This window comes from Emydura macquarii, unplaced genomic scaffold, assembly GCF_026122565.2.
Source record: "Emydura macquarii macquarii isolate MOO-44397 ecotype Brisbane River unplaced genomic scaffold, CSIRO-AGI_Emac_v2 contig_1254, whole genome shotgun sequence".
NCBI classification, from domain to species: Eukaryota; Metazoa; Chordata; order Testudines; family Chelidae; genus Emydura; species Emydura macquarii.
In genome coordinates, this window is record NW_027131391.1 from 2,221,236 (window position 1) to 2,230,682 (window position 9,447).

Here is a 9,447-nt window from a genome sequence, read left to right on the forward strand (position 1 = left end):
ACGAAGGCCTGGGGGTTGGGAGAAGAGTGTAGTTTCTGCATTGGTCTATCTGCATACAGAGGAGAAGGTTTTAGTGGTGGTGTCCACTTCCCCATCACCTTATTGTTTTTAAACAGAGAATGAAGAACCTATGGCTTAACTGTCTAGGATTAGAAGAAACACCACAGTTGCTATACCATCCCCATCTGCTTATACTGATGTGCCTCAATTTCCTCTTTCAGGGCCTTACTTAATAGACAGTCAAACGTAATTGTGGCATTCAATACATTCATCTCACCTCAAAGGATTCTCTTTATTAACAGAATGTAAACAACCCTTCACCCTTGTGTCAGGGTTCCTCAAGTCCTTTTGAATCTCATACAGACTTTTCTCCCATCAGTTTTCTCAACTACTGGCACTCTCAGCTCAGAAGTATCTTTGTGCTCTAACAGGGATGTGCTTGCTCTCCCTGCATCTTCCCTACAGCCCCTCCTATCCTACGTACTTTCCATCTCTCCTAGGCCCTTCTGCCTACATCAACAAGGATCCTTCTTCAGGACCTCCTGCTCACTGGAGGTCTCTCTGTATACAGGACCCTGCCTGAGAAACAGGAAGCTTTATATCCTGTCTCCTGCAGATGACATGCTTTCTTCCAGTCATGTACTATGGGACTACAGCTCCCAGCTGTCCATCTGAATGATATATATCTTCCAGAATTCCCAGCTCTAAAGGGTCAGAGCCATAATAGTCATCCTGAACCCTTCATGCCTTGTATGAATATGTATCATACAAATGTCTGAGTGGTCTTTTACACAGCACTTTGAAGCATCTGGTGCTCATCATTGGCATAGACACAGTACTGGATTAAAACTACTGATGTGATTGATTATGGAAATTCTAATTCTCCTAATAGTAGACATCAAAGTCTTATAACTGGCAGTTGTAAGAAATGGCTACAAAGTATGCAGTAAGTCATGGGGAAAGGTCTAGAGGTGATTTAAGCAGGTTGATTGAAAGTGGAAGACAGAGCAGTTCCTTTTGTTGTTGTTTTGTAATCAAGTTTTGAGTTTGCTAGTAAACAGTGTCAGCCTACTTGACATCCTTGAGAAGTCTCCTATGTATGCACAGAACAGTTACATGACAGGCAGTGAGAATGCAAATTTATTTTCACTGCAGTACCGATATGTTTCACCCCTTTTGATCACAGAGTAGATACTGCCTACCTGACATTTTTCCTTGTTTTACTGAAGTCTTATGTATCTGGTGACCCTCTTCCCATCTGCTTTCGAGAGGTAACTTCCTTCCGCTTAACCATGCAGGGAAAGGTTACCATATCAAATAGATCATAGGAAATACTTTAGCAATCATGTATTTCTGCACCCTTAGTGATATCAGAGTGCTGTGGATGACTGTCCATCAACATTTTAGATTTGAATGCCATAAATCAGGGTTTTTAATACAGTGAGTTGTGACCCCCCTTTGTCAGAAAAGGCAACCAGGGTGGTAGTGAGATGTTGAACATTTTCATTACAATCTAAAGCAAAGCAAAGTAAATCTCCTTTATCCTAGTCCCCAGACACCCTTGCCTTTCAAGGTCAAGTATTCTCTGTCAACTCCTCAAAACACATACAGAGATATATAGGCTTGTCATTGATTAATTTACCACTTTGATAGTAAATTTAAGAGGGTAATGAAATTTTTTTATTTTGAATAAGAATTTCCAAACGGAAAGGTTGAGAAACACTACCATAAATCCTCATATTATCCCCTTCAGTTACATGATAATTCCAACAGATTAGTGAATAAAATGAAGATGAGCAGTGTTGAAAGCTACTTTCAGAAGGAAAGTGGCATTGATGGGCATGAGAACAAGGCTGTTTTTTTCCCCACAGAAATTTTCCATTCAGACAAAAACAAAAATCTCTTCAGTAGAGCAATATCAAAATAATCAAAGGCATGGAGAAGAATTACTAGGATATCCAGTATTTCTCCTGGCCAGTTCAGGATTCTTCACTATTGTAAATTGTAAATTTTGTATTGTAACCTTTCTAGTTTTAAAAGACGCAATCAACATGTCCACTACTTCTCTTGGGAGATTATTCTACATCTCAGTGTCAGAAGCTTTTCCTGATATTCATCCTAATTTTTCCCTTTTAAATTTTATCCCATGACAGCATACAACACTACATTCTTCTTAATCTTTTGTGTAACTTTCATATATTAGTATACTAATTTCTTGCATTGTTCTTTTTTTCAGAGACCTGTAATCTCTTGTGCCTTACATATATTATCTTTTAGGATTCCCCAGATGCCTTCAATGTTGGAGGATTTTAATACTTCCCATTTCTTAATTCCACTTGAGCTGCTGTAATCTATGAATTCTCTACTGTGTTGAACTCTAAATTGCTTGTTCCATGCTTCTGTATTATCATTACTGATAGATGCTACCTATCAGAAGAAGACATAGCATGGCTTATCTGAAACCTCTTCTTTCTGGATCACAAAGTAATGACATTGATGCAGAACATGCACATAAATAAATACTGTTAGTAGATGAGAGGCATGTGGGCATTTCTTATTATTTATTCAAGAACTCTTTTTCTCTCGCTGTGCATATCAGTCTAAACAAGGGAGATTGCCAGGGGATGTTGTGAAGGCCAAAACTGTGACAAGGTTAACAAAAGAATTAGATAAGTCCCTGGAGGATAGGTCCATCAATGGCTATTAGCCAACTTGGTCAGGGTGCAACCCTGTGCTCTGGGTGTGCTTAGCCTATGATTGCCAGAAACTGGGAATGGACAATAGGGGATGGATCAGCGGATGATTGCCTCTTCCGTTAATTCCCTCTGAAGCACCTGGTGTTGTTGGCCGCTGTGGGAAGACAGGAGACTGGCCTGGGTGGACCGTTGGTCTGTCTGACCCAGAGTGGCTGTTCTCAAGGTCTTATGATTTCAAGCAGGGAGGAGTGAAGCGAGATTTTAAAGGGCTTAAATGAAACAGGATCTCTGCAGTGGGAGACACAAGCATAGTCCCCCAAACCCAGTCCCACTGAGGACGTTCTCCACCCCTCACCCCTTCCTCCTGAGGAGAGGCGAGGGCGGTGAGTCCCCTAGAGCAGCAACTTGCCAACGCATAGGAATAGTAGGGGGCTCTCGGGCCCCTGTGGCCAGAGGGAGGGTGCCGAAGGCCTGCTGCACTACAAGTCCCAGTATGCTCTGCGATTCCAAGATGGCGGCGCCCATGGGGGGCCCTGGCGTCGCGGCTGAGTCGGACTCGGAGAGCAGCAGCAGCGACGCGGAGGACTTGGAGCGGTTTCGCGAGGCCGTTTGGGACCTGGCCGGGCAGCATTCGGCGGTCGTCCAGCCGGAGTCCGGCGGCGGTAGGGCGGCTGTGGTCCTGTGGTTTGGCGGCGGCAGGCTCGGCCGAGAGCGGCCCTTCCCCCTCCCATGTGGTGGACTCAGCACCTGGGAAGCGGGGAAAGGAATCACCTGGCCCGGCCCTAGGGTGCCGGACACGAATTCCGTTCCTGCCTCCCATGGACCCACCCTGGCTAGTAGCCGAACTTGTGAGTGGCCCACACACCTCAGCAAGAGCAGCCAGCTCCTAAGCAGGCGAGGAGGCTGGCCATGGAGATTGGAGGGGTGTATGGGTCAGTAGGGTGCGGGTGCAAGCCCTTGTCCCCGACCGTGTAGCCTCCCAAAGGCAGTTGTACATCCAGTACCAACTGAGCTCATCTTTAGGTTTAATGATTGTGTCTAGAGCAAAACTGGTCTAGGAACTCATCTTCTAGTGGACTCAGACCTGACACAAGCAGGGACAGGTTACGTTAAAAAGTGGCATGTTAAATCTCATGCTAACCTACACTCTCTGTAAGAGAACACTTCTTAAAATCAACCTTTGAAATAACTCTGAAATAATGAATCTCAAAAAGAAAGAATTGGGGAGGACTGAGGAATCTCTAGCACCACAAATCATGTTCCATATTTTGCCTGCCTTTCTTCACTGTGTCTGACTCTTGGTGTAAGTCACACAGTTGAGTTATGGATCATATTTTGAATTATGTCTGAGGAATTAACATACAGAAGAAAAATCTTTTTGCTATGCTTTCCCTTACTCCCCATGTTGTCCTACCATTGTTCTTCTGGATAAGTGTAAAGGTTGTCTTGTGTGCTGTCCAAAGTGTGCTTTTTTGGATGCAAAGAAAGCAGGACATTGGGGGATCTTCTAAGATATTGTTTGACCTATGAAACTACTGTTTTGGAGACCTGGTTTTAAAACAGTATTCCCTTATTATGGGTAAAATACTGCTCAGTCCTGCAATGTAGACATCATCCATGTTTATGGATCATACTAAAGCTTTAAACTGTTTAAGACAGTATCGTGATTTGGGAATATGCATTTTGGGTCCGTATCTGTTGCGGAGTGAACTATATAACAGTATTGCAGATGAGCCTTTCCTCCCTCCCCCCACAAAAATGGCATTTGTTACAATTTGAATGGGACCCTAAATAGCTCTGTTAAAATATTTGCCTCAAATTAAACATAGGACAATGTTATTGTCTCTGCTACTTAATTATAAGGAAGGGTTCAAACGTAGGTGTTTTCTAATGTTCTTGTGTCTGTGGTAGTATCATATTCTTTCTTTATACTCTCAGCAGAGATTTTGACATGTGACTAACCTGAGGACTGTTTCTTTTGATTTTTCTCCCACAGTCTTAGAAAATGAGTCTGTGCAAACATAGAAAATGAAGACCAGTAATAGAGATTGTTAAAAGAAAAAAAATCTTGATATAAATCAAATCAGTAGGCTCCACTTAAACCAGACATAGTGTCCAGCTACTCAATCCAGACAGAATTTCTGGGTGACTTACTCAGTAGCTAAATAGCCAGAAAGCTTCAGACCTACTCTAGCTTGTGCCTGCATCCTGCCAATTACCTTCATCTGTACCTCACCATACTTCTAAGAAGCCCCTCTGAGGATGCTAATCAGATTGGCAGCCTTTCTGTCATGCCCCAGAATTCAAACGTCAAAGTTTGGCTTTCCATGGAGCTCTGTGTCTCAGAGTATGTGATATATGGTACTATCAAGAAAGGACTTGGCTTGCCTTCTTTTTCAGATCACAATAGAAATAGAAAAGATGTGTTAGATTATTGCCAGGGCAGGATACTTCCCTCCAGTAGATGTTGGGTCCAATATTAAACTCAGTCGTAGGTTAGGGGTCTATTACAGGAATGGATGGGTGAGGTTCTGTTGCTTGCATTGTGCAGGATGTCAGACTAGATGGTCATAATGGTCCCTTCTGATATTAGTGCAACACTCATAGATTCATAGACTTTATCTTAGCAAGTCAGGTTAGCCACCTGATGTGTAGTTTGCTTGAAGAATGTTTCTGAACATAGCAGTATCCTCCTTTGAATGTGACCACTGTTCTATCTTCCAAAATTACTTTTACCCTGTAAAATCATCTACAGTGGAATTAGGATTAAAGGTGTTTTAGTCTTGGAGATTTCTAATTTGCCTTTGCTTTGTTTTGTCAGGTGGCTTTGGGAAGGACAAGTTACTATCTGTTCAGCCTAGTCTCAGGTATTTTTTCTGGATTTCAAGTTCCTGTTTCGGTGAAGAAAAATGAAACTATCATTATAGGCAGAACTTTTAGTGCTGGCTGTAATTAAGGTTACCTGAACCTTCCCATTATAAGACTTTGTCTTTTGTCCACAATTGAATACTAAGTGATCAAACATTTCTGCGAAGCCCAGATCAGGGGGGAAAGTAGTCCCTGGTTTAGAAACTTTGCGGCGGAGCCCACATTCTCCTGTCCTCATTTTCAGTATTTTCCTTTGTGAATGAACATAGTCTCCAAGCCTATCAATCTGGCAACTTTTAATAAAGTCATCTCTCCAGGGGCAGGTTTGGAGTGAGCAACTGCATTGGCTTCCACACTACTTTGCTGATATACCCACCAACCCTGTTCTTCAGGGACAAAAGAGTGGAAGGAGCATTCAAGCTCCAACCCTTCGTCTATGCTGCTGAGACTCTCAGCAAGAGAATCAGTTAATTTCAGTTATGTTGTTGGTGCTTAGGGAATGTGGACTGCTGTCTTTTTGGAGCCATAATAAGATCACTCACGCTAGCTTCACACATGCTAGTGAACAGCCTTTTGATGGTAGTGGCTTTTGGCCATTAATTACCATTCTGAGGTTGATTTGAATCGATCTCTTAGCGGTCTAAGGCCCTCTATCCCATTGCCAGTCCACAGTCTTCTGTTTTAGATGAAAGTGGCAAATGTTTATTGGGTCTGAAGGAGATCACAAATTGTTTTTATTTTAAACAGACAGAAGGTGGATGACCATGACAAGGATGGCAACGAATTACAGACCACACCAGCATTCAGAGCACATGTTGCAAAGAAACTAGGAGCCATGTTAGACAGGTAACGGGTACAAAAGTACGGCCTTATGAGATTAAATAAACCTTAGTCAGAACCTTTCCTAGCAAGAGCACTGCCATACCCTTGAGTGCTAGAAGTAGGAATCACTGAGGAGTTAAATACATCTTTTTCCATGAGAAACATCTTGTATTTTGAGGAAAGATTGCTTCTTTTCTTGTTTCCTACATCCCTGTGCATACTGATGACTTGTGACTGATAATGCTCATGAACTGACCTCTCCCTTGTCCTAGTCTCCTATTGGTAATATAGTAAACCTAGTGTGTGCTGCAGAGGATTTCTCTATTAGCTTCAGTGCTCAGTGTTCTGTGTTGGGAAAGGAATAGATAGGATTGAGATTCACCAGAGCTGCCTCCATTTATGACCTGGCTTTGAATCTGGTCAGGAAATTCCCCAGTTCACATGTGTGATCTTTTTTTCACCTTATCCGTACAACTCCCAAATTCTGCCTAACTCAGACTTGTGCTGGCAACATGCTAGGTGTTGAGAGGCTTCACCTGACTGCAGTATGCTGTTGCCTTTTAATGTGGAAGTATGGCCTATGGGAACTAATGGTTCTAGCGTACAATGTGGGTTGGCAGCTTGGAATGTTGCATGTGGGTAGTTTCTGTGTGCTATGCTTTTGAATGAAATGGCCAGGCTCTATGGAGATAGCACTGAAAATAAAAATACTGAAATGAACCCACTGAGAAAAGGTTATTTAACCGCTCGCTTTAGACTTGTTTCTTAACATTTCCAACTTCTTAAACTCAAGCTGGCTGCAGAAAATCAAGTCCTTGTTCCTTTTCTAAATTCAGACTGTGGTCTTCCTTTAGCTGTATCACTGTCTTGGAGGATTCATCAGCTCCTGTACAGACATCCATGCAAACAGATGACTCTGAAGATGATGGTGAGTTCCAAGCAGAGTCACTGTTCTCAGCACGCATCTAATAGCTCTCCACTGGCACAAGTGTAATGGATTCTATCTGGAATTAGCTCATGCTATGCTCTATATTAAAGAAAGAGTGCAGTAGAAGAATTTCTTGTTAATATCAGCAGGGGTTGTTACCTTCATGTAATAGCCCAAAAAGCTTATCTAACATCTTTTAGTTATTTAGGCCAATGTAAATTCCATGTGAGGGTTGACACCACTATTGCTTCATACAAGGATTGCTATTGGCTGCTGTTACTGACTCAGCTTTATATCTAGGCTAAAATCACTTCTAATCTATTTATTTCCCCTGTTTCTTTTTGTATGTCTTAGGCTTTCGCCTTTTTTCTTCATCTGTTCCAGGAGATTGTGGGGAATCCAAATGTCCCCTCTCAGTCAAGAGGCCACAACCTTCCAGTTCTAGGTGAGGTATTAATCTGCTACTTTGTTCCTAAAAAAAAAAAAAATTACTATGCTATATTTCAGCGACTCCTTTTACATTTGACTTTGGAAAAAGGCTTTTTCTTGTGCAGGGAAACTAGGAATTGTAACTGGAGGTTGCATTCATTTTTCCAGTGCACATAATGCGTCTTAAAGGGCAGCTTGGAGTACAGAGTGGTGAAGCGGTCACTGGAATATGTTTTGGAATCACAAAGTCATTAAATTGATCAAGATTGTGGTAATCTCAGAGTCTGTGCTTTGGTGAATTCAGGATGAAAGTGTAATATACTTACCTCCCACTTTGCTTGTAACCCTTCCAGTGAGCTGGACAGTGACCAGGAATGGCAGAGATACCAAGAGGCTGCTGTGTCAGCAGCAGACATCTTGAAACAAAGTGCTCTTTCTGTGGTGCCCCAGGATTCCAGCCAGACCCACAATCAGGAGTGCACAGAACACAACCAGAAAAAGAAAAGGAAGAAGAAAGCTAGAGGAGAGCATGATAGTGAACAGAAGACAGCAGGGTGTGGCCAGATCTGCAACAAGACTCTGTGGTCCATGCGTGTCGATAGAGAATGCCAGAGGCAAGAAGGCAGATGTACAGAGGACGCAATGTTGCCCAGAGTAGTAAAGGAGAAGAAGAAGAAGAAGAAGAAAAAGACAATCAGAAAAGAAGTGAATGACAATTCCACTCTATGAACCCCATATGGTCAGGATGGATAAAGGATGCTGAAAAGTTCCAAAGGTAGTTCCTGCACATTGTCCCCCGCTGGAAATGTGGGGAAACAATTGACGAAGCTTCTGTTTTAGGGGAATCAAAGGATTAAGAGTTTAAATGACTGCCCTTGTTGGGGACATCCCTTAGAGAACTCCCCTTTTCCATTCCATCACAAACCAATTACTTGCACTGCTGGTTAGGCAGACCTTGCACTGAAGGATATTGAATTCTGCACAGACATGGGTGATACAGGGACATATTGAGAATCACCTCTGACCTGGTCTGATCCTTTTGTATATCCACTAAAATCCTGGGTCCTGGAGCTAGTGTAGGTGTATGATAAAACTCCCACCACCTGCTGCCAGAACCATGGGAGAAACAGCTCCAGGCTGTGAGAGAGACTGACTCATCCACAAATATCCTGGCAAAGCTTGGGGACCCACCTACCTGTACTATAATCAGCAGAAATGTTACCAAAACTTGCCATATTACTAATTCCCATAGAATCTGCACCTGCCCAGGGGGCCTGTGCAGAACTATTAAAAAAAAAATGTCTAACCGCATTACTTTGTTGTTGTTATAAGCAGGTGTTTCTTTCAAGACTGTCTCCCTTGAGGCTTTATTTTCATGGTATTTCATCTGCCAGTGTGCAGTAGAATTCAATAACCATAAATGCCTCATGGCTTCATTTAATATAATGTCTTGTGCACAACTGCCATCTTCTTTCATTAGGATGGGCAACAGTAGCAGAGATATTGCACATCATATGTGGGTTTAGTTGCACAATTGTCTGTAGCTATTTGGTGATGTTATAGCACTGCCAAAAATAGGTACTGCATTTAAGTCCTTATTTGATCAATCAGGTTTCTGTTGTCTCTCTGAGGTGCAGCAGCAGTTCTTGGCAGCATTCAGTACTGTTTTTACTTTCCTAACAGAGGTGTGCAACTCAGAGATTT

At 42.5% G+C, this 9,447-nt stretch overlaps 1 protein-coding gene across 6 annotated transcripts in view; it reads left to right on the forward strand.

Moving 5' to 3' along the window:
• The first annotated feature begins 2,916 nt into the window (after window positions 1-2,916).
• Window positions 2,917-9,447, forward strand: part of CUNH12orf43 (chromosome unknown C12orf43 homolog) — a 35,914-nt gene continuing 29,383 nt past the window's right edge. For 4 of the 6 annotated variants that reach the window (XM_067550073.1, XM_067550070.1, XM_067550071.1 and 1 more), the window contains exons 1-6: window positions 2,917-3,358; window positions 5,518-5,563; window positions 6,312-6,410; window positions 7,223-7,314; window positions 7,669-7,759; window positions 8,097-8,518. In XM_067550073.1, coding sequence (XP_067406174.1) covers window positions 2,971-3,358; window positions 5,518-5,563; window positions 6,312-6,410; window positions 7,223-7,314; window positions 7,669-7,759; window positions 8,097-8,472 — 1,092 coding nt within the window. In that variant the 5' untranslated portion in view covers window positions 2,917-2,970 and the 3' untranslated portion in view covers window positions 8,473-8,518. Of the gene's footprint in view, window positions 3,359-5,517; window positions 5,564-6,311; window positions 6,411-7,222; window positions 7,315-7,668; window positions 7,760-8,096; window positions 9,131-9,447 lie in introns of those variants that run through there. The other 2 variants (XM_067550075.1, XM_067550074.1) reach the window with 2 other exon arrangements.